This window comes from Mastigoproctus giganteus, chromosome 2 (genome assembly GCF_048544385.1).
Source record: "Mastigoproctus giganteus isolate SK-2022 chromosome 2, ASM4854438v1, whole genome shotgun sequence".
Taxonomy (NCBI): Eukaryota; Metazoa; Arthropoda; class Arachnida; order Uropygi; family Thelyphonidae; genus Mastigoproctus; species Mastigoproctus giganteus.
The window spans coordinates 16,404,645-16,430,539 of NC_143576.1; the positions used below are offsets into that span (position 1 = coordinate 16,404,645).

A 25,895-nucleotide genomic window follows, 5' to 3' on the forward strand; every position below is an offset into this window, starting at 1 on the left:
AAAAAACAAATTCTATGAACAACCAAATATCACATGAATCTACTTCATAAAATTGTAATCTAAGAGGAGCATTTTGTGTTTTGGTTCAAAATCTGCATGGTCACCCTTTTTACATGTACACACACAAAGTATAATTCTGTGATGATGAACTTTGAGGGAACATAAAGCATCTCAGTATTCCATAATTTTTTATAATGAATATCACTAAAATTATTTTAAAAGAGCCATTAATCAAGTAAGTTCTGCTGCACTTTTCTTTTCTAGCATAGAAAAGTTGAAATTTCAGCTTTAATTTAATTAAATATCAATGTGGTGTATGCTTTAATAAAAATATACTTCGCCACTGGAGCAGTGGTTTTATTCAGTGTAGTGCATTGTCAAGCCAACTCATGGTAAAGTGCTTCCACAATATGATATATGCATTAAGTGGCAAATTAAGTTCACTCACAGATAGGTACAGAAACTGGCTATGCTACATGTACAATGTAGGCACGCCATTTTAATAAGGCACACACATTCCAATATACAGTACAATGGATATAATTTATCATTAATTACCATGTTTCACATATTTATACATTAATTTTTGCAATGTTTAAAAACATAAATTAATATAAAAATTCAATTTCAGAGCAACGCATTTTAAAGTTGTACAAGATTATTAATTTAGTTTTCCTCCACCCATCCCAACTAGATGAACTGCTCCTAGGAATATTTCTAGAGTAAAATACTTTAAATTATTAAAAATATAAAATCTCTTTTTTATAATCCCGTATCTCTCCAGTAAGAGTACATAGATCTGGCATCTCACATTCTTCATCCATACAAACCATCCTATTTTTAAGACTGATATTCTTTACCACTGCATTAAGAAAAGAAAAAAAAAAAAAAAAAAACAGGAGTTGAACATGAATTTGAAAACAAAAAATCTGAAGAATTCAGTAATGATAGCACCATTGAATTAGTAATAGTATTCACCATATACTGCAAGGAAGCTACAAGATTTTGTCGCACTGTCAAAAAAAAAACCAAGTAGTCAGGCCCAACTACTTGTCAGGGCAACTTGTCGTTCATTCAAGCTAGCTAAAAGTCAAAATTTAAAATCTTCCTAAAATCTAATCTAAACCTCAACCCCTGTAATTTGAATTCATGACCCCTAGTTCTGGAATTCTTTATAATAGTGATTCCATCTTCAATCATTTTACTAATCCCTCTCAGAGGGAATATATAAATCTCAATGAGGTCACCTCTGAGGTGCCTGTTGCCAAGCTCTATAGCACACAATTTTAGTCTTTCCTCATATGGTCTTCCTGCCGATCCCACCATTTGAGTTGCCCATCTTTGGACCCTTTCAAGAAACTCAATATCTTTTTTCAGATGAGTCTCTATACTTGAACATAGTATTCCAAATGTGGTCTTATACAGTGGGATTATGACCTCTCTATCTCTATAAGATAATGTTCGATACTGATAGGACACTATGGGCTTTCCTAGCTGCCTGTTTACACTGTTCAAAAAACTTCATATCTGCCTGTATTGTAACTCCCGGTTCCTTCTTCTGTTATATCTTTCAAATCTTGTTTTTACTTTTCCCTTCCTTAGTCATATTTACAAGATGTATAATGAAACCAAACTAGTGTTTTTATGTTCATGAACCAACCAGCCATGATTTTCATATAAAGTTTTGCTTTCTTTGTACACCAAAACATTATATGCAGAGCTTAACTTTTAAAATACAGTAAACCCCCGCTATTCGTGGGGTTACATTCCTGAGAAATGTCGTGAATACCGAAAACACGAATACTGAATTATGCCTCCCATAGTAATAAAGGGGTTCCGTTCCAAAGTATGAAATATATAAGAAAAACTAGTCTAAAATTTTGTCTATGTGCATATTATATGTACCTTCATAATATAACTATGTACATAGACAGTACATGGTGAAATGCAAGCATAAGGCATTGAAATGAAAATAAGAAACAATTTAATATTAAATGTAATATTTATTAGAAATTTCAAACAAATCTTTCAAACCAGTGCCTTTGCTAGCTAAAAAACTTATTCCGCCAATGCTATCACCAGTTTCGCTAAAGTGTTGATAAAGGTGTTTTGCTTTTTCACGAATGATGAGTGAACTTAATGGAATTTTATTTTGAGTTCGGTCTTCTATCCACAGATTTTAAGCTTTTTCCATTTTTTCTAATTTAACATCACGAGTTACAGAGCAAATTTTTGAAGCAATTAGCACGCTTTCACGGACACAACGAGGGATTTTTTCTTCCGATTTCTTGATTGATTATACCGTTGACTCATTGATTTTATAATGTTTTGCCACTGACGAGACACTTTCACCATTAGAAATTTTGTCTAATAACTCAATTTTACTCGCTAATGTCATCACTTTCTTTGATCTTTTCACAATTCCCTTGTTATTTGTAGCCATATTTTTGTAAGGGTTAGAAAGAACTTGTCCACAATAAAGTCACTTTCTTCCGTTAACACACTCGAAAAAGTCTGTTTTACACTGCAAAACAGTAGATTTTTCACTTTTGTAAGCATATCGATTTATAAATTGATACATTTATAAATTTATTTAATTTATAAGCATATAAATTAAAAGCAAATGACGAAACCTTCCATGGCAAGCGCATGACACATACTGAACAAGGATTAGCAGGAAACATCTGTGCTCGCAATTTTGTCACCCCTCTCCCCCAACCCACTGAGCGCTGTTTTGACCGGGAAAGATGATTTTAGCCAAGCCCATGTTTTTTTATGGCGGAAAATGTTCACGGTGCTTTAAAATTCACATTTTTTTAGATTTCATTTTATATTAAATCAGCGCCCGCGAATACGTGAAACCATGAATACAGATACCGCGAATAGCAGGGGTTTACTGTAATTTATTGTACTGAAAATATTTCACTGGAACTAATTTTATTCAAACAGGGTTAAAAGTACCAATAATAAGGTAAGTTGTCTGGAGTCTGGAAATAGTGCATGCTGCTTATTGTGATCACAGATAATGTTATGACTTTTATGAAGTCCTGATCAGATGTATACTAATTCATAAAAAGTCATTTACTGCTTTATTGCCATTTACACATGTGCAGTAATTATGTAACATCCCAATTTGTTCTTGAGCTTTGAAACACTGCATGGCTAGTTACTGGCTTCCGTTTGTATAGAGAAAGTAAAAAAAAAAAAAAAAAGGTAAATGCAGCCAATATCAACCCACTGCAAGATGGAAGCCTCCTCAATGATTCATGTTGAGGGAAATGGACAATAATCTGCCCACTAGTCCAGTGCGGCTTGGCAGATTGAGCATATTTTGCAGTCAGGGGCTTGAACCATGGTTTACTCAAAGAGCGTGTGCCACTGCACTCGGCTACGGAGGCCTTTAAAGAAAGTACTGTCTCTGTACTCTGCCAATCTGACTTACAAGTTTTACAGGGGCAACCTGTTTTACAGGGGCATCAACCCTTTTCTAATTCTTGATTTTAATATTTTCTTTGTTTTTAATGGTTCATATGAATTTTCAGAAACATTCTGATAGTATCATTTTTATTGATAACTTTCTAGGTGAAATAGCAGAGAGTGAAAATATTTTATATTGCTTTCTTTCTGTCCACTTTTTTATATACACATTTCCAATCTGCATCAATAGCTAAACAGTTGCATTCTTGTTTCTTCAATTATTGTTTTCACTTTAGTTGAGTCCAGAAGTGATTACAATAAGTAGTATCCACTGTATTTCTGTTATAGTGAAATTTCTGTTTAAATAGGATTTAATGTATACATGAAGACAGATTGAAAGGTCCCTGGACTGTGCAATTTTCTGTATACTTAGCACAATTTAGTGGCTATTTATTCCATGTGGTCTCTTTCAAAGTTCTCTAGTGAGTGGCCTGATACAATGAGTCTGCTAATGCTGAAAGGAATAGGGACATGTTGAGTTTTGAGCTCTACATGGGTAGGTCGATTGCAAATTTTCTCCATTTCAATTCAAAGTTTTGGAAAACGTAAACAGTCGGTGCTAGATGTGAGGGGCATGAGGGAGGGCAGGATACAACAGTTATATTGTTTTTGCCATAAAATGCTGTACAATCAAACAGAGAGTGACCAGGAGCACTATCACAATGGAGAAACCATTTAGTGTGCATTTCTCAGGACATTTCTGCAGCATATTGTGTGCATTTGGAGTTTATTCCTGGCCACTAACTTGCGACTAACACAAAAATAGTTTAAAGTGCATAGCACATCATAAAGAGGAGCATCTGGAAAGTTCTGGGTGAAATATTCTAATATTCAACCAAGAATATTGTTAATTATGTTATAAATAGTGGCAGAATTTTTCTTCAAATACAGAGCATCAAAGCAGGGTCTCTGGTTTCATCTACTTTGACACACCAATTTATGAGCAATGTCCATACTAATCCCAATAATCAAAGAATGATTTTCAAACTGATGACGGATAACTTGATAAACATAAAAAAAAAAATAAAAATAATGCCTTTAATACACTAATGACAATATTTCACCAAAAGGGTTGGTAAGAATTTATAGATCTGCTGGGCTTGATATAAAGGTCTGAAGTTCTTTACAATGGAAGTAACTATTATTAGATAACCTCAAAAATTTTAGCACTCCATTATTAGATTCAAAGAAGCACATTTATGATCACAGTTTTAAGGAAACTCTTGCAATACAAAAACTAATAAAAATATGTAAAACAGTGACCTTGCATTTTTAATAAAGACATTCAGCTAGGATGAGATCTCCATCACAAAAATATAATCAATTATCTGCCTTAACTATCGTATCTTTCGAAACTTGCTGCCATTGTTGTAGTATATCAGATCGATATGGAATAGCGTAACGTATACCTGATAGAGTAATGAGTACCACTGCATTTAGGAATCTGTTAGTTTAGTATAGTACTGCCAATTATCAATTAAATTTATTATTTTTATTAATTTTCATTGTTAATTAAACTATATTTAAATGGAAATCATAACCAAGACTAGCATTAGTAGAGGCATTTGATGCAAGAAAGCAAGCTTATGCAGTATCAGGCAAAAAAAAAAAACAAATAAAATAAAATAAAATAAATAAAAAATAACCACTTCCACTTCACCCTTCTGTTCGTTCGAAATACCTGTCCAGCTGAGCCTTAAACTTATTTAGGCTATCAACTTCCACGACAAGGGATGGAAATCTGTTCCACCAACCAACCACCCACTGGCTAAAGGCAAATTTCCTCACGTCTATCCTACATCTGTCTTTCTTCAATTTGAATTTATGCCCTCTCAGGTGATTATTCTGAGCAAGAGGAAGAATCCCATCAGCATTGAGCATGCTCAAACCATTCAAGGCTTTATACACCTCTATCAGATCATCTCGCTGGTGCCTAGTCTCCAGACACTGTAATTTGCAAAACTTAAGCCTTTCTTTGTAAGAGCACCCCTTTGTTCCATTCACTAATCTTGTTGCCCTTCTCTGTACTCGTTCCAGCATCTCTACATCCTTCTTGAAATGAGGCCTCCAGACCTGTATACAGTACTCTAGGTGTAGTCTGACCATTGCCTTATACAAGGGAATAATCACCTCCTTATCCCTGCTAGAAAAATTCCTATATATTATCGACAATATACCATGAGCTACTCTTGCAACCCGTCTGCACTGCTCAGAAAACAAACTTCATATCTGCCTGCACAACTACCCCCAGGTCCCTTTCATTCTCTACCACTGTCAGTGTAGTACCACAGAACTGATACGTTGCTCTGGGGTTGCTGTTTCCCATATGTAGTACTTATGTAGTACTAGAGCAGCAAAGCAACGAGCACAAAGTGAAAGTGCTGTGGCTTGGGGTAGAACCGAAGGGGGCAATTCTCCAATGCATCACAGTCTAAAAAAAATGTGCAAAATGCGACATGTTTGCGGATCTTTCTTGAACAGGACACAATCTAGATATGGAGAATGTCTTTGTGTGTCATTCTGTCTCGTTATATACTCCCTCCTATCGTGTTTGGGCAAAATTGCCCAAACACGATAGGAGGGAGTATATGACGAGAGCTTTGTCAATCAATTCGGCCCTGAAGAGATTGCGCAAGGCTCATTGGGTAGAAGTTTTCTCAGCATAGTCTGTGCTTGTTAACAGGAGAGAGTGCTTTTATAGGGATGGGATACACTTAAATTGAAAGGGTGCAAGAACATTTGTTGATGCTATCGAGGTAGTGTTAGGTGGGTCAGAAAAATTGCTAGCTTGGGGGGGGGGATGCACAGACTAATAGATTAACAGTAGCTGCTGGCAGAGGTGAAAGTGATCCTTGCACTGCTTCTAAGGGAATGAGCAGCAGTCTGCAAAACAAGGTGCTGGGGATTCCAAGGACTGCTGGGAGTCATCAGGGAACAAGTAAATAGATGGGCTGTATTAGATTAACTAAGAGTAAGAACAGGTGCTACTTGTGTGTACACCAATGCTAGGAGTCTGGTAAATAAATTTGATGAATTTGAAGTGCTGGTCAAAACATCAAAAGCAGATATTGTTGGGATATCGGGGACGTGGTATCACACAGAAATAAGAAATGCAAAACTGAAATTTTGGAAGTACAATATGTACAGAAAGGATAGACAGGATAGGAAGGGATGAAGGCATATGCTCTTAGTTAAGAAACCCATAAAATCTAAGGAAATGTATCCAGTTGACATGGGTGGACAGTACAATGTTGAGTCAGTTTAGTGTGACATAAGCACTGGGAAAGCAACATTGAGAGTAGGAATGTGTGATAGGCCTAATGACTCTGATGAGTACAGTGAACGACTGAACAAGAAATTAAGTGGGCCAAAAAAACAAATGTCTTATAAACAGGGATTTTAACTTCCCAGATATTGACTGGAACTTGTGGGTGCCAGTCAATCCACAAAAGCCTTGCTAGTGTGGTCACTTGCACACTAGCAAGGCTTTTGTGGATTTATTAGATGATTGTTTTCTACAGCAGAATGTTCGAGAGGCAACCAGAGGGAGTAATACTCTTGATCCGATTATTAGCAGAGATTCTTCATGCATTAAGAATGTGCAAATAAAGGTACCACTAGGTGGCAGTGATCAGTGATCACAGTGTGCTGATGTAGGATTTACTCAAAGATATAATTACCATCAGAGGTAAAGGGAAGGGTTTTTGCTTTCGTAAAGGTGACAACAGCAGTCTCAGACAGTTTTTAATTTCTATACAATGGGACCAACTGAATTCTAAATGGGAAGCATTTAGACTTTGCTGTTGGTAACATCATCATCAAGGAATTAATTTTGGAAGCTACTTTCATACCAACTACAAAATATTGTTTAATGTTTAGGCCAAAATGAATGTCAGATGAACTGATGAAACTTGTGGCAGAGAAGAAAAATGGATGCAATGCATATAAACTAACAAGTGACACCAAAGCCCATGGTAGATCTGTAATCAAGTCACAAATCCATGGTAGATCTGTAATTAGCATTAGCATTAGCATTAGTAGAGGCATTTGATGCAAGAAAGCAAGCTTATGCAGCATCAGCCAAAAAAAAAAAAAAAAAAAGTAACATAAATAAATAAAAATAACTACTTCCACTTCACCCCTCTGTTCGTTCGAAATACCTGTCCAGCTGAGCCTTAAACTTATTTAGGCTATCAACTTCCACGACAAGGGATGGAAGTCTGTTCCACCCACCAACCACCCGCTGGCTAAAGGCAAACTTCCGCACATCTATCCTACATCTGTCTTTCCTCAATTTGAATTTATGCCCTCTCAGGTGATTTTTCTGAGCTAGAGGAAGAATCCCATCAGCATTGAGCATGCTCAAACCATTCAAGGCTTTGTACACCTCTATCAGATCACCCCGCTGGTGCCTAGTTTCCAGACACTGTAATTTGCAAAACTTAAGCCTTTCTTCGTAAGAGAACCCCTTTGTCCCATTCACCAATCTAGTTGCCCTTCTCTGTACTCGTTCCAGCAGCTCTACATCCTTCCTGAAATGAGGCCTCCAGGCCTGTATACAGTACTCTAGGTGTGGCCTGACCATTGCCTTATACAAGGGAATAATCACCTCCTTATCCCTGCTAGAAAAATTCCTATATATCATTGACAATACACCATGAGCTACTCTTGCAGCTCGTCTGCACTGCTCAGAGAACTTCATATCTGCCTGCACCACCACCCCCAGGTCCCTTTCATTCTCTACCACTGTCAGTGTAGTACCACAGAGTTGATACGTTGCTCTGGGGTTGCTGTTTCCCATATGTAGTACTTTACATTTGTCAATGTTAAACTTCATTTGCCACCTCGAAGGCCATCTGCTCAACCTTTCCAAATCCTGTTGCAGCAGCATAGTGTCAGTAGTGTCCTTGACAACCCTGCCAACCTTCGTATCGTCTGCAAACTTGGACATTAAGCCTGATATACCATCATCAATATCATTTATAAATACAGAAAACAATAAAGGCCCCAATACTGAACCCTGAGGGACTCCACTAATAACATTAGTCCACGATGAGCAGTGTCCATTGATTACCACTCTCTGTCTTCTCCCCCTCAACCACCCCTTTATCCATAGCAGCAACTTGCCTCCAATGCCACACTGCTCCAATTTGTGCAGCAGTCTTCCATGTGCAACAGTATCAAAAGCCTTTCTAAGATCCAAGTATATAATATCAAAGTTATTCCCTGCATCCAGTTCTTTTGTGACTGCATCATAGTATCCAATCAAATTGGTCAGGCAAGACTTCCCCTTAACAAAACCATGCTGTGTCCTAGCTATAACTGAAGTCTTGTCTAGATGATCCTGCAGTGCTTCTTTCACCAGTGCCTCCATTAATTTTCCGGGAACAGAAGTTAAACTCACAGGTCTATAATTACTTGTGTCAGCCTTTGATCCCCCTTTGTGAATTGGGGTCACATTTGCACATCTCCAGTCAATGGGTACCTCCCCTGAGTCCAATTCCCCTCCCCTAATCTTGTAGTTCTTGTAATCTTGTAGATCTGTAATCTATCATGGTAGATCTGTAATCAAGTCACAAAGGTGATTAGATAGGCGAAGGCAGATTACAAGAAATCCTTGGCAAAAGATGTTGTTATTTGGTTTTTAGGAGCATTAGCAACCATATTAGAGCATTAGGCCATATTGCTCCCTCCGGGGATATGCGGTGGTCATTCCCTGACCTTTCTGCATCCTCCATATTTGGTGGCTCACGGGCTCAAACCCCCGTCTAATCAAGAAGCGTGTGCTACGCACTGCTGCTCCTGTCCACCTGGCTACGGAGGCGCCAGGCAAAAGATGCAAAGAAAAACAACAAAGAGTTCTTTAATTATGTAAACTCTAGAAGGAAAAGGATAAATCAGATTGGTCTATTTGATATTGATGGTTCAACTGTTGATGATCCTCCTCAGCTGGCTGATAAAGTGAATGAGCATTTCACATCTACATTCACACGAGGAGATTTTCAGGGAGGGGAATGCCCGAAGTTTATCAAACTCTGGGGGAGTTATATGATTTTGAATTAACTGAGAGCAAAGTGGAGGAGAAATCCTGGGGTGGATGGGATCTATCCAGTTATATTAAAGAAGGTGGAAAAGGAAGTAAGCCAATACTTAGCAATAATTATAAAAGCTTCTTTGGACTCATGGGAGGTCCCTATGCAGTGGAGATGTGCAAATGTGTCCCCGATTCACAAAGGGGGAATCAAAGGATGACACAAGTAATTACAGACCTCTTAAGTTTTACTTCTGTTCTGGGGAAATTAATGGAGTCTCTGGTTTTAAGAAGTAATGCAGGACAATCTAGACAAGACTGCAGTATAGTTCAGACACAGCATGGGTTTGTTAAGGGAAAGCATTGCCTGACCAATTTGATCGGATACTATGATGCAGTCACAAAGGAACTGGATGCAAAAAATAATTTTGATATCATATAGTTGAATTTTTGTAAAGCTTTTGATACTGTTGCACATGGACGACTACTGTACAAACTGGAGAAGTATTGCACTGAGGGCAAACTGCTGCTATGGATAAAGGGGTGGTTGAATGGGAGAAGACAGAGAATGTAGTGGAGTCTCCCAGGGTTCGGTGTTGGGCGCATTGTTGTTTTCTGTATTTATTAATGATATTTTCTGTATTTAATAATGAAGATATTTATAAGGTTTAATGTCCAAGTTTGCAAACGACGAAGGTTGGCAGGGTTGTTCATGACACTAATGACAACTGATTGATTGATTTATGAGTTCTTGGCACAAGAGCTAAAGTGGCTAAAATGCACTTTGAAGGTTTTATATGGCAGTTCTGTTTGTGCTTCTATTTTGCCGGAAATAATTTCCATGGATCAAAGAGTGTGTATAGCCTAATGTAGCGATAATATATGATTTCATATTTTGTTATAGAAGTTTATTTCTTTGAGGAACTGAAAAATATCTGTTATATTTTTCCCTGTCTTCCAATATAGTTTTGAGAGTGAGGGAGTGATGCTTGGTTTTTAAATCTTTAAAGCAATTTCGGTGCTAGGCTGCAAAAGCTGGACAGGTAATTAGTAGATGTGCCACTGTATGTTCTGTGTAGCATGTAGGACATGTTACCTCTCCTCACTAGAGATAACAGTGGCTGAAATGAGTGTGTCCTATTCTTAACCTTGCAAGTATCACTTCGTCATGTCTGTTTTGCTGTATGCTGGATTTCCATGGTTGGAGTAAATTTTTATTTTGAGGCAGTTTGTTATTGGTTAAGACTTGCTATTCCTGTTTCCAGTGATGTATCCCTGGCCAATAGCATCATTTCTGCATAAGAAATGATGCTATTGGCTTCTTTAGCAACTCTGTCTGCTTGTTCACTACCATATATTCGGATCTTCGGATTACCAGATATTTGGATTACCATATATACTTAGGATCCAACAAAACCTAATATTATGACCTTGTTCATGGAGTTTTGATACTTGGTATTGAATTTTCTGTTGTAGTGGATGTTTTTTGGAATTGGTATTGGTATCAACTTTAACAAAAAGCTGTATACTTTTCTTTAAAGCTGACAGGACCAAAAGTAATAAAAAAATATACACAAAGAAGCTTCTGGGGCAAAGTGCTCCTTTATCAGCTTGAAAGAAAAGTAGTATGGTACTACTTTTCTTTAAAGTTTCTTTGTGTATATTTCATTTTATCACTTTTAGTACTGTTGCCAAGCATTAGTGGTGTGAGCAGCAAATTAACTGGAACCCACATTCCAATATTGAAATTTTATACCATGCACATAATTCTCGTCATCACTCCTTGTTAGAAGTTCTCCATATAGGTGTGGTAGGTTCCACCATTAATTGCAATCAAAGAGCCAACAGCACCCCATTATGGAAGCAGTTATTTTACAACATAATGACTGATAGCAAACTTATAATGGGCCTAATGTATCATCCCATTTTTACAGCCGATGTTCTCTCTCTCTCTCTCTCTCCTTTTCTTCTCTACCTTTTTTTAAAAACCATTTACAATCTGTATTAGTTTGGTGATTGTGAATGCATCACATGTGTTCTAGTTCTCTGCTATATAATGATGGCACACCATGCTACTTTTCTTTAAAGTTGATAAAGGGACATCTTGCTCTCAAAAGCTTCTTTGTGTTTATATATATATTTTTTATTTCTTTTAATATTTTTATCACTTTCATCATTTATCTGTATATTCTTATAACTTTTATTTTTATGTTTTATCTTTAAAAACTTTTCTTTATACTGTACTTTATTTTTCATCATATTTTAATAAAGTTTTATTTCTTATGTTAGTTGTTGTTGTTGTTGTTGTTGTTGTTTATTTGGTTTTTAGGAGCATTAGCAACTAAGGCCATATTGCTCCGGGATATGCGGTGGTCATTCCCTGACCTTTCCGCATCCTCCGTATTTGGTGGTGACGGGCTCGAACCCCGGTCTAATCAAGAAGCGTGTGCTACGCACTGCTGCTCCTTCCCACCTGGCTACGGAGGCGCCTGTATGTTAGTTGTATGATTTATTTCATTATGCTTATTCCCAATGTACAAGGCCTTTCTGATAATATGCAACATTGCAGATACTATGAATGATCAACATAGCCCAGGTCCCCAACTTTTCATACTTTCCATATTCAGGTCCCTGTGACTTCTTTTTGTTTCCCAAACACAATTTAAACTCAAAGTGAGAGTTAATATTTTAGAGATAAACAAAAATCAAAAATCACTGCATGGGATATTAAAATAGGTGTTACTTCTGGTAAATGACAAAATTGATGAACAAAGCAGTATTACATTTGCAAAGGGACTATTTTGAAGGCAATGTCACAAAGTAGCTGGTGGTTGACACCATTTTTATTATATTATATTATTATTATTTACTTCTTTTTTATTACATGTCAAAATTTTTTGGATTTCAACTCATGCACTACCCTAGCAAAAGTAATGGGACACTTGTAGTTACAAATAAAATATTCATTTATTCAAAGAAATTAGGATAATGTCAGTCTATCACTGGCCATAATAACTGCTTTGATCAGTTGTGAAAGGCTGACAATTTCTGGTAGAAAGCTCATCCCTCTTTTAAAGCATTTGTGAGCTCCACTAATTGAAGGACATTGTAACCTTGCTCTAATTCTGCATTCCAGCTCATCCCAAAAGCTCTGTGCTAGTCATTGCAATCGCTTTAAGTCACATATGCACAGCCCTTGCTTTGTGACACGGAGATTTATCACGTTGGATGAAAGATTGTAACATGGACCAAAAGTAATAAAAAAATATACACAAAGAAGCTTCTGGAGCAAATTGCTTTTTTATCAATTTGAAAGAAAAGCAGTATGGTACTACTTTTCTTTAAAGTTTCTTTGTGTATATTTGTTTTTTTTATCATGTTGGATGGTGTAAGAGCCACTTCCATGAAACTGCCATAATGCAGGGAACACGGAATTGTTCAGAACAGAACATCAATACAGATGCAGAATTCATGATTCCATGCAATGTGACCAGGTGAACCTAGCATATATCATGAAAGAAACCTCCAACTCATTATACCTCTCCTCCTTCTATGAAGAATGCTCATTACTCAGGCAGTATTGGGAGAAAACCCAGCACCCTCCATATCCAAACACATTCATCTGACTATAAGAGTGTGTACTGTGACTTATTACTCAATAGGTGGATTGAATGGCACTAATCCATAGTCCAGATTCCAGTTCCATCCACAATACCAATCAATGGTGTGTATCTGTTTTTGTTATTAAAGGTTTGTACACTGCAGCTGTTCTCTCGAAATTCATAGCATGCAACTCTGTGCATGTTATGAAAACACTTGCAGGTTTGCTTTTTGGCAGTTCACAGCTTCAAACTTAAGTCTTTTTATTATTAAGCTTTGGAGTTGTATTAGATCCTGTCAGTCATTTATATATTTATGCCTAACTGGAAATTGGTTATTTCTTGGGTTTGTGGTCTCTTCTGGCCTTCCATTTCTTCAGCATGTTGCCAAATGTCAACTTGGGGATGTTTAATTCCTGAGCAATAAGTATACACAAGTTTCTCCACATGTTATCCAACTGCCATTCACTTCTAAAATTCTGTTAACTCTTTTTGGGAGTTAGTTGTATGGCATATACATTTGAAATGTATTTTGAAATAACCAGTATCACCTTTATAAGCCTAAATATTTGCAATTTCCTGTAATAAGGGTAACCAACTTAGGTGCTATAGTGTATATTCCTGTACTCCCAGAAACTGCCAATTTACCATGTTATCATGGTTTCTTAACCATAAGCAAATATAAGTTTTAATGAAGGAAAGTAAAATTAAGCAATATACTATAGTCATGAATAGTTGCTACCACCTATTTATTTATTATTATTATTTTTTTATAAAAGAAATTTCCATAAGAATTTCTCATATACTTACAGAAAAATGAGGTCTAGCTTCTTCTGGAAGAGAGATACTATGAATGACTACTGTAAAATTGAAATTATTAGTAATATTTAACTGCCTAATTTGTGTTTTATTATTTCTTCTATCTTGCGATACATAAAACTTGGTAGCACTTGTATTGTATCCTAATGACCTAAAAAAAAGTGAAATAATTTAGTATAGAACCCAATTGAATTTAGATGTTGAAACTGTTGTTTAATTTTTAAATAGTATTAGCAGTAATAAGAAATTGAATATCACAGCATGGTAAGAGAAAATTACATGCTGACAATGTGTCAAGAATTAAAATATCCATCCATCCAACAACAGAAAACAATTCACACTTTTGTTAAAAATTAGTTTTTACATAACCACTGGTGACATTTCTGATGTATTTCTTTGAAAGAAAACTATGGATGCTAATTCATTGTCTACAAAAACATCTGTAAAAAAGACATGAAGTGAAATCTGAACTTCGTGCAATACGGAGTGGCACAAGTTGTAAGTGAGGGATCATTAAATAACCCTAGTTTTTTTTTTTTTTTTAAAGCAGAGAAGATATAAGCACATTTTCTATATATGTCAGGGTTATCCCCAGAAAAGACAGGTATCAAGCAGGGCAGCATCTAGTCAAGAAAAATTCTATTGCTAAATATAACGCTGACATTCCAGAAGTATTACTGATTATTCAGCAGACAGAACTCCTTTTTGTTTTGACCATTTAATCCCTGCCATCATCTAACTTATCAAGCTCTGTGGCATGGTTACCACTCCTGTCAAATGGAGGTAGGTTTACGCTACCTAGCTCATAAAAAAATATCCACATCAGAAAATGTACACAAGAAACACTGAACACAAATAACATTTACTCTATTTACATACTCTATACATATGTATACACAACTCACAAAACAGATAAGAAAGAAATATGTGAATAGAAACTGTAGGTTGTTTGTTATTTTGTTTCCGCATCCTCCATATTTGGTGGGCACGGGCTCGAACCCCAGTCTAATCAAGAAGTGTGTGCTACGCACTGCTGCTCCTGCCCACCTGGCTAAGAAACTGTAGGATAAAAAGGTATAGAATACATAGAAAACATATATTTGTGCAAAGTCACAGAGGCAAATATTGCTAAAATATAAACATATATTAAACTGTAATGATGCAGATAATGTAAAACTGATATACAGTAAATGTGAAGACATAATCCTTATGGGTTTTGGTAATTAACTATATAATATCGGGGTAGATATACCATAGTTAACCCATAAATTTGAACTACGTATGCAGTGTAAAAGGTAACGTTTTAATAGTATCTCATATTGTGGGTGCCTTCACAACGAGATAGCTGGTATTGCACTACTTCAAATAAATAACGCTTCTCAAGTAGAGAAAACTGCTGTTATTTATTTTCAGAGGATACCACCATCCAGACGATCATTTCAAAGCTAGTGAGCTTCATCATCAGTGGGTGCGCTCGTTGTGAAGGCACCCACAATATGAGATACTATTAAAACGATGCCTTTTACACTACACATGTAGTTCAAATTTATGGGTTAACTATGGTGTATCTACACCGAATATTATATAGTAAATGTGAAACAATAAAATTTTAAATATAAATAGATAGATTGCAAAAATTATTTTAAAACATAAAAATATACAATTATAAACCACAATAATTGAAATATCACAATGTTCGATGGTAAAACTGTATGTAAAAAAACTGCAGAATCCACAATAGTAAGAACAGATATATCAAAAGCAAGTAGAATAAACCATGGATAACTTAGCAAATATAATTTAGCAAAACAATAATGCCCAATGTGGCTATGAAAATGCAAAAATGTGACCTGCAATGTTGTGACGATGAAATCATCAGCATAGCTGCCAAAGTTTGGCTTTCAAAGAGATTAGGCATTTGTAAGCAGAAGGAAAAAATTTTTCAGAAAAGACAAGAGATTTTTTAAAGTCCATACTGCACAAGAAATTAAATTTCACTAGTGACATACACATATATTTAAATACAGCCACAGGATTGTTTAGCAATATAGTATGCATTTAAATATCGGAGATTACGTAACATTTTTCTGTCTATGGATTTCTGTTTGTATATTCTATTAGACATCAACTGATTGACTGCTTCAAGAAAGATACTGTTAGACTTTGCCCTCTTCAGAAATGCAGTTAAAGTTTTGAACAAAAACTCTTCAGTCTAGCCTCAGGAGCATTTACAAAGCACATCGGAAAGAGATATGAACTTAGTTTTTAACTTTCTAACATGGCTGAATATTCTCTCACATCGACACTGAAAGATCTGATGGTGCAAAAACATCCATTACTTCATTTATTTCTTTGCACAAAAAATTCCAAATCCGAAAATGATGAACTGTCGATTGATGAAATTTGTGCCAATGACTTTTAAGCTAATCATAACTACAACCAAATACAAGTAGCTGAAAACTTTGTGTCTGTCCTTACCTGTGTTTGTCTTTCCCTCACAAGCTGTTTTAATTTGCTCTATAACAGTGCAGAATCAAATAAATAACAAATATATATTCAGGGCAAAAGCTTCAACTGCCCTGTACTATAATAAAGATGAAGAGTGCAGATTAGGGTTACCTCTAAGTTTGTAATGTTGTTAAGAAAACAATATTTAATAAAAGGCAATCCTGTAAAATCATTGGGGGGGGGAGTAGTTTTAATTTAATTTCCTTGTTAGCAATCAAGCAATTAGGGAACAATAAAATTAACCCAACATTCATGTTCCATGCAAATACCATAATCTACATACAGTAAATATGTGAGTTAACTATAAGACTGCAAAATAAGTAAAAGTATATAGTATTAGTATGGCAAATGATGCAAGAAAGCAAGCTTATACAGCAGCAGCCAAAAAAAAAAAAAAAAAAAAAAAAAGAGAAGAAAAAAGAAAAAAAAAAACCCCCTTCCCATTTCGCCTATCACTCCCCTCCAATAGTGACCTTGAATTTAATCAAGCTACCCACTTCCACAACATCAGATGGAAATTTATTCCAACAATCACCACCTGCTGGCTAAAGGAAATCTATACACTATTGTACAACTATCCTTTCACAATTTGAATTTATGCTCCCAAATGTGCATAGGCTGAGCAAGAGTAAGAATCCCATCAGAACTGAGTTTGCGCAATCCCTTTAAGGCTTAAACCTCAATCAGATCGTCTCCCAGGTGCCTAGTCTCCAGAAGCTGGCTGTAATTTGCAGAGCCTTTCTGGGCAAGAGCAGCTCATTGTTCTCTTTACCATTCTTGCTGCCCTTCTCTGTACCTGCTCCAGCAGCTCTACATCCTTCCTAAAATGAGCCTCCAGACCTGTATGCTCAAAATGTGGCCTGACCACTGCCTTGTACAATGGAATAATCACCTCCTTATCCCTGCCAGCAAAATTACTGTATATCTCTCACAAAACCCCGTGAGTTGTTCTCTGGCAGCCCATCTGCACTGCTCAGAGAACCTCACATCTGATCCCCACCCCTACAAGTCTTCTCATTTTCCACTACCCTGAGTGTAGTGCCACACAGTTGGTACTGTGTGTGGTACCCATATGCAGCAGTTTCCATTAGTCAATGTTAAACCTCAATTGCCATTTCTCAGCCCAATTATCTAATTTTTCTATTTTTCGATCTTGTTGCAATAGCATACTGTCATTAACTACACTGCCAACCTTCATATCATCTGCAACTTAGACATAAGCCTGACATATCTTCATCAATATCATTAATAAATACAGAAAACAACAATGGGCTCAGCAACGAACACTGGAGAACTCCTCTGGTAACATTAATTACCAGAGGATTTCTCCAGTGTTCTCCAATGGACACTGCTCCAAAAAGAGCAGTGTCCATTGATAATAACTGTCTTCTTCCACTTAACCATTCCTTTATCCATAGCAATAACTTGTCCTTAATGCCACACTGCTCCAATTTGTATAGCAGTCTATTTTGTGCATCAGTATCAAAAGCTTTCTTGAAATTCAAGTACAGTCAGTTCTGTTATAACATGCATTTTGGCAACTATAATTTGCTCAAATACGACTGATATATTAGGGAACAATGTGAATATAATACGGTTTTTGCATTGGATCATGCACGATTTCATCTGCAAGTAACAGCAGGTGAATGCAAAACTTGGCACTCAACTGAATGTAGCAACCTGTGCAGAATTCATACAAGTTTACAAAGCTTAAAAAATGTCAAACGTGTGATAGCTATATTTCTCATTTACTGTAGTTGTATTGTTCAGAGACATACTGTTGTCATTTGCTGTATTCATAAGTTATTGTAGGCCAAATCATGTTTTCAGGAGCTCACATTTTTCAGTTTGAACAGAAATTCATGAGGCATGATAGTGTGAGCAGAGGAGTACATTTCTGGAGGTCACTACTATAAAACAATAAAAACAATTCGCAGGTCCCATTTTTTTTGGCTTTTCTGTTAGTGCAATCTAATTATAAATGAATAGTAAACTCGATCTTATTGCATTTGCGATAATACTGATAGCTGGAATTCTGTGGGTTTTATGTTATTTTGGTGAAATGTGTTGTACTTTTCATGAAAACTTCAATCATATAAAAAACAATAAATTTTCAAAATCTTCTGTTCATTCCTATTTTTTAAGCTGCCTATTTTTAATGCATGAAATTGTTACTGCATATCTCACTTATGCAATGTGTGTGTGTGTGTATCATGTTCATCGTTATTGATTACTTATCATTTTTGTGGTTTTAAATTTTACAATAAAAAAAAAAAAAAAAATGTCAGTGAATAGAAATATCAATTAGTATGTATATATTACAGTGCTATATTTATTGTAATATTTATTTATTTATTAGAAATTTAAGATGTTTAAACCTGTGTAATAATTTTATTGGGTTCTAACTTTTTTTGGTGTTTTACTTACCACTAAACGTTTTTTTTTTTTGAGTGCTCTGCCTCTATCCCTATTTTTCCCGTGAGCCCTGTTGTTTTTAATGCACAGAATGGCATAACGTGGAGATTTTTAGGAACATGTACCGTGTTATAGCAGAACTGACTGTATATGATATCCAAATTACTTTTTGCATCCAGTTCTTTTGTGACTGCATCACAGAATCCAATCAAATTGGTCAGACAAGATTGCCCTTTGACAAATCCATGCTGTGACTGAAGTATATTAATACATATTAATACATATAATAAAGTATAGTCAAAACTCTTTTATCACAAATTTTTAATCTTCATTTATTAATCTTTTTACAAAGATATATATATATATATATATATATATATATATATAAGCTAAATTAAAATAGGATATTTCCCAGTAGCATGACAAACCAGTAGAGTGAAAAAAAAAAAAAAAAAAACTTAGTCAAATAAATAAAATAACATAACAATAACAGAAAAATATATTGGGGGGGGGGGGGGGGGTAAAGAAGAAGAACGTTGTTGAAGCAACATTCCTAAAATAATTTAGAAAATTAAGCCAATTAAAAGAAATTAATTTCCTACTATTTTTTTCCTATTTATTTTTATTAATTTCTATTTTTCTATTTAATTTTTGGATTAATTGAATTATATATATATATATATATATATATATTTTTTTTTTTTTTACAGAAAAGGCTGACAAAAATGCCACAACAACATACATGTAACAAACCAGACAGTAATGTAAAATATGAGGATGGAAAAATGGTAAAGTTGTTTAAATTCTTTGTAATGTCAATTAGTTGAGATAATACTTTAAAATATCAGCACATAATAACAAATTACCTTCTGCACAAATTACAGGTAATGTAGACAGATGACATCCCTGTTTGCATAAGAACTGATTTGAAGAAAGTAATTTGATAAATGAGATTTCAGTGACAGTGCCCTCTGATGAAACTATGAAGGAATAAACAAGATGGGAAATTAAAAATCAACTTACCCTTTAAGTAGAGTTACTTGATATGGAATAGTTAGCTTGAATTGGTTATTTTTCGATTTAACTACAATTTTTCCAAAACACTGTTTTGAATGAGACACTTTTGATGCTAAAAGAAAGATTAAATAAAATGTAAAATTAATGCTCTCCAAAAACTTCACTTTTTAAGTAATTTTTTTTTATTCCCAGCCACTTTAAAAGTTAAAAGTATTAAATCTTTTGTTCTCGCTTATCATCCTATTTTCAAAAATCAGAAACCAGATAAATTTTAATATAAGATCAGCTTACAACTGGAAGAAACTAAAAAGCACAAAAACGTTGAATTTTAACAATGACATACATTTTAGTGGAAGTTAGGTCTAATCATCAGTTTACATTAATTATAACAGAAATTAAAAAAAAAACAAAAAAACAAACAGAAAATAAAGAGGCTTTAACTGTATAAGGTAATGGTCAGATCTAGAATAATGCATACAGGTTTGGAAAAACTCATTTTAGGAATGACACTGATCTAGAGCAAGAAGTTCGGCGAGGACACTGAAGGATATTCTTACCAAGAAAGAAACTAGGTATCTATACACGGTTACCTAATTGAAGTGTATAAAGCTTTAAAAGGATAAGTAAACTAAAAGCTAATGCCGTCTTTCCTCTTTTTCAGAAGACACACACACAAGGGGAAATTTCAATTGGAAAACAATGGCTGCAAGATCAATATGTGGAAATTTACTTTCAGCCAGAGTAATTGACTGCTGGAATAAACTTCCATATAGCATTGTGGGAGTGGGTAGTCTGAATAAATTATAAAGAAGGTTTTAACAAATTATTGGCAGGAACAGGCAAATGATGTGGTATTTTGAGGTGGGGGGGGCTGATGCTGTATAATCTTTGCTTCCTTGCATCATTTTACCAATACTAAAACAGAGATAAATAATTTCTACTTATATTTAAGTTTATAAAGTTAAATCCATTTATCAGGAGACTGATTAACATTATTATATTATATAATTTTATTACAATTTTATGAGTTTAACAATATATTACAGGTAGTTCCCAATGTACGAGTTTTCGCTTTACGAGTTCCCAGGTTTACGAGATTTATTTATTTTTTTCAAGTATCAACAAAATTGAAAATATGAATATTAAATGCAAAAAAATGAATGTTAAACAATAATAAATACTGCATTTCAAACCACACATCTAGCTACACAATATAGCACCCCGCTTTACGATATTAATATGTTCTGGAGACACCATTGTATCATGAAAATATTGTAATGTGAACCCAATAACACATTGTTTTTTAGTTATTCATTCCAAGACTTCGGAAGTTGAAATTTTTGCTATATAACTAAGCTATTTGTCTCTCTAAAACGGGGATTCTCAACCACACGTGCAAACAAACGGTGGTTCGGTACATGTCTGTCTGTCTGGGAAGCGTTCTCCATAAATTCGTTAAGCGGCTCGTCCATTGCCCTCTGCTAATCCATACACTAGGTGCATGTCTGCCAGGTCACAGTTCGTATATCGATGCATGCTCTTCGTGCGGCGACTACTGCTTGAATGAGTAAACCAGAAATTTTCGCTCTCGCGAACTGACGAACAGCACCATCTACCGACTTACGGTGACATTTCCGGTTATGGTTTCCTATTCGATTCGCATTCCTTTAGATGTTACTTACCTCCCCTAAACGTTTGTACCAATATTTTTGAGACACCCTGTATTTACATAGAAAAGCCTATCCTTTTGCAGGGTAAATGGTATGTGTTTCATATAAATGAGTACTTTGTATAAACCAAGTTTGTATTAATGAGATTTTACTATAGTATTTAAATATAAATCACTTGTCAAAGCATGCCACTGTGCTACCAGTTTAATTAGCATTTATCCAAAAACAGCCAATGGGTACACAGAAGCTTAAAAATCTTTTTCCATTTCACAGTGGCATAATCAGCTGAAATTGTTCAAATCTATCTTTTCTTTTCACTTCTCTCTAGATAGTAGTAAATGTCTGCCAAGTATTCACTGACAGGCATACAGCTCCCTTGTATGTATGTATGCGTAATTGTTTCGGTGACAACCGGAACGTTAGTTCATCTTCACCTGGAAAGATTGTGCCCTGGAGAGATTGTGCAAGGCTCAAGGGGTAGAATTTTTTTCAGCCTGCTCTGTACTTGTTAACAGGAGAGACTGCTTCTACAGGGATGGGATACACTTAAATAGAAAGGGCGCAAGAATGTTTGCTGATGCTATCGAGGCAGTGTTAGGTGGGTCGGAAAACTGCTAGATTGGGGGGGAGATAAGGACTAATAGATTAACAGTAGCCACTGGCAGAGGTGAAAGTGATTCTTGCACTGCTTCTATTGGAATGAGCCACAGCCTGGAAAATAAGATGCAGGATATTTCAGAGACTGCTGGGAATCATTGGGGTACAAATAAACACATAGGTTGTGTTAGGGTAGCTAAGAAAAAGAACAGGTGCATGTATACTTGCGTGTACACCAATGCTAGGAGTTTAGAATTTGGGCTGAGAGGTGGCAATGAAGTTTAACATTGACAAATGTAAAGTATTACATATGGGAAACAGCAACCCCAGAGCAACGTATCAACTCTGTGGTACTACACTGACAGTGGTAGAGAATGAAAGGGACCTGGGGGTGGTTGTACAGGCAGATATGAAGTTTTCTGAGCAGTGCAGATGGGTGCAAGAGTAGCTCATGGTGTATTGTCGATGATATATAGGAATTTTTCTAGCAGGGATAAGGAGGTGATTATTCCCTTGTATAAGGCACTCCAGACCTGTATACAGTACCTTGAGTACTGTATACAGGTCTGGAGGCCTCATTTCAAGAAGGATGTAGAGATGCTGGAACGAGTACAGAGAAGGGCAACAAGATTAGTGAATGGAACAAAGGGGTGCTCTTACAAAGAAAGGCTTAAGTTTTGCAAATTACAGTGTCTGGAGACTAGGCACCAGCGAGATGATCTGATAGAGGTGTATAAAGCCTTGAATGGTTTGAGCATGCTCAATGCTGATGGGATTCTTCCTCTTGCTCAGAATAATCACCTGAGAGGGCATAAATTCAAATTGAAGAAAGACAGATGTAGGATAGACGTGAGGAAATTTGCCTTTAGCCAGCGGGTGGTTGGTTGGTGGAATAGACTTCCATCCCTTGTCGTGGAAGTTGATAGCCTAAATAAGTTTAAGGCTCAGCTGGACAGGTATTTCGAACGAACAGAGGGGTAAAGTGGAAGTGGTTTTTTTTTATTTATTTATTTATTTATTTATTTTTTTTTGGCTGATGCTGCATAAGCTTGCTTTCTTGCATCAAATGCCTCTGCTAATGCTAATGCTAATTCCCTTGTTTCACCGTGCAGATACAGAGCTTTGACAAAGGCCAGGCAAAAAAAAAGTGCGAGCCAAGGACCAGAGCAAGGCCAGCTACAAGGTGAAAACCAACTATCCAGAGATAGATAGATAGATAGATAGATAGATAGATAGAGAGAGAGAGAGAGAGAGAGAGAGAGAGAGAGAGAGAGAGAGAGAGAGAGAGAGAGAGAGAGAGAGAGACCCCACAGAATATACATAGTAATTAAGCAAGAACATTTCACTAATTAGTGTAAACAAACTTATAAGCAACAAGCTATTTTGTCTAGACACAAAAAATGAGCACGGAAGGTAATAATACATAATGGTAGAGCCCCAAGGTTTGAGGACCATATAAATTGACAATTCACACACCCAAATCATGTGTACAATCAGGGACGTGCCCTCTGGGTAGGCAAGTTAGGCAGTGCCTAGCCAGATTAAAATTATAAATTTTAATTATTAAATATAAAAAATAAATGATTTCCAATTCATTATAAAAATATTAATTTAATGCATGAAATTTAATGTATTATTTAGTAAATGGGCATATTTTGAGGTTAGACAGGCACAATTTCACCGTGTCTTTCAACCTCAATATATATACTAACGCGTTAAATTGTTAAATCACGTGCCGTGTTAAGCAGCCTCCAGATGCATGAAATACTGTGTTACAAAGGCAGAATAATTCCTGCCTTCGCTTTAGTGTGCCATTGGTCTTTGCAGAGTGAGGAGTGTACGCATGTGTGTTGTTGCATCGTTTGCCTCTAGTGATAGAGCTGATACTTTATTACTTTACAAATACTTTATTTCAAAATTTATCCCTTTTCAAATATGGGCAGCGAGTCTCTTAAAAATTTTTCTAATCTGTCTTACGAAAAAAAGTCTAACGTGATTAAAAGTGGAAGATCAACACCGGAACTGAAACAACTTCGACAGCGTAAAGGGACAAAAGTAATAAGAACATTTCAAACCGCATGGTACAGCAAGAAAGGTTGGTTGTGCGGCTGTATTACAACAAATACTCTTGTTTCCCATGATTGTTATTTTCTGTATCCAGTGAAAGTGTTTGGATAAGAACCAGATATTGTGATTTAAATAAATTGTCTAATGCTCTAAGTAAACAATATTTAATTCCCCAGGGGCTCATATCTGGTGAGTATGGGTTTGGCACACCCAGGGTCCTGAGCTGGATATCATCATTCTTCTCTTTCTTGGTGATTCCCTTCTATTTCTTACTCTTGTTCTTTCTCTCTCTCTCTCTCTCTGAGGGAAACTCAATTTTTTTTTTTGGCTGGTGCAGCAAAAGCCTCACGCTTCCTTGCACCCTGTGGCTAATGATAATAAAAATAAACACGAAAGATTTGCTGCACATTATGAAAGCCAAATATCATTGAAAACATTTGGTTCTACATGAATTGACTTGAGCATAGATAAGGTGAAAAAGCTTAGCACTGAAATTCACAACAAAAAGGTAAAGGAGAATAGAGATGTACTGCAAAAATTAATATCTGCTACTTGCTTTTTGATTAAACAAGAACTTGCTTTTGGCAGTAATAATGAGGGAAAATCCTCTTTAAATTGTGGAAACTATATTGAGTTAGCGAACTACAATGCAAAATTTGATAAAAAATTGGAACAACATTTACATCATCAGTGTTTTCTGGTGTTTCTAACAAGATCCAAAATGACTTGATTGAAGCAGTAGGAACAGCTGTAGAAAATAATATTAAGGAAGAGATTGCAAGATCCCCATTCATTGCTATAGAAGTGGATGAAACAACTGATATTTCAAATAAAGCTCAGTGTTCCACAGTTTTAAGATACGTATTGGATTCTGAAATTAAAGAAGCCTTCACAGGATTTGACAAACTTAAAGACAGAACAGCTACTGGTGTAAGAGAATGCATATTTAAAAATTTAGAAAAATACAACATCTGTGCGGACAAATTTATAGTACAGACATATGATGGAGCATCATCAGTAATGGCATTCAAGTTAAGTAAGAGAAAAAGCACCATCAGCATTATTTACCCATTGCTATGCTCACAAGTTGAATCTTGTTCTGTCTCAGTCAGCGAAATTCATATCTGAATGCACAATATTTTTCAAGACCATTGAGGGTCTTGCCTCATTTTTCAGTCACTCTACAAAACGAACTTTCTTGAAGACATAGTGCAGAAACACATTCCAAAGGCTGCACCGACGAGACGGAGTTCTAACTCAAAACTAGTACAAACTATTTTACACTACCATAGTGACCTTTGTGAACTTTTCAACAGCATTAACAGCAATTCTTTATTGTGGGATCCAGATAACTTAGTGAGGAGCAATGGATTTTATAATTGGTTAACACAAGATTCAACATACTTTCTTCTTATGGTTTATGATAAAATTTTCATTAAAACTGACATACTCTTCAATATTTTACAAAATAAAATTATAGATATTCCACATTGCATTGAAAGAATCAATGAAACAATAAATTTGTTCGAAGATCTGCACAGATATTTTGATGTTATATATGAGAAGTTTGAAGAATGTTGCAAAGAATGTTGAATCAAAATGTTGTACAAAACGTTCAATTAAAGAAGAAAGAGAAAGAATATTCTAAATATTGAATGATATCTTGAAGCATATGGAAGCAAGATACAGTGAGTT

At 35.6% G+C, this 25,895-nt stretch overlaps 1 protein-coding gene across 1 annotated transcript in view; it reads right to left on the bottom strand.

Annotated features, from left to right (window-relative positions):
* The window catches only part of Tmem131 (Transmembrane protein 131), a 448,968-nt gene that overhangs the window by 282,481 nt on the left and 140,592 nt on the right, over positions 1 to 25,895 (bottom strand). Inside the window, exons 12-13 of the mRNA XM_090388275.1 lie at positions 19,873 to 19,978; positions 13,918 to 14,077 (exon numbers count right to left, since the gene is read on the bottom strand). Of these exons, the coding sequence (XP_090244401.1) occupies positions 13,918 to 14,077; positions 19,873 to 19,978 (266 nt within the window). The remainder of the gene's footprint in view (positions 1 to 13,917; positions 14,078 to 19,872; positions 19,979 to 25,895) is intronic.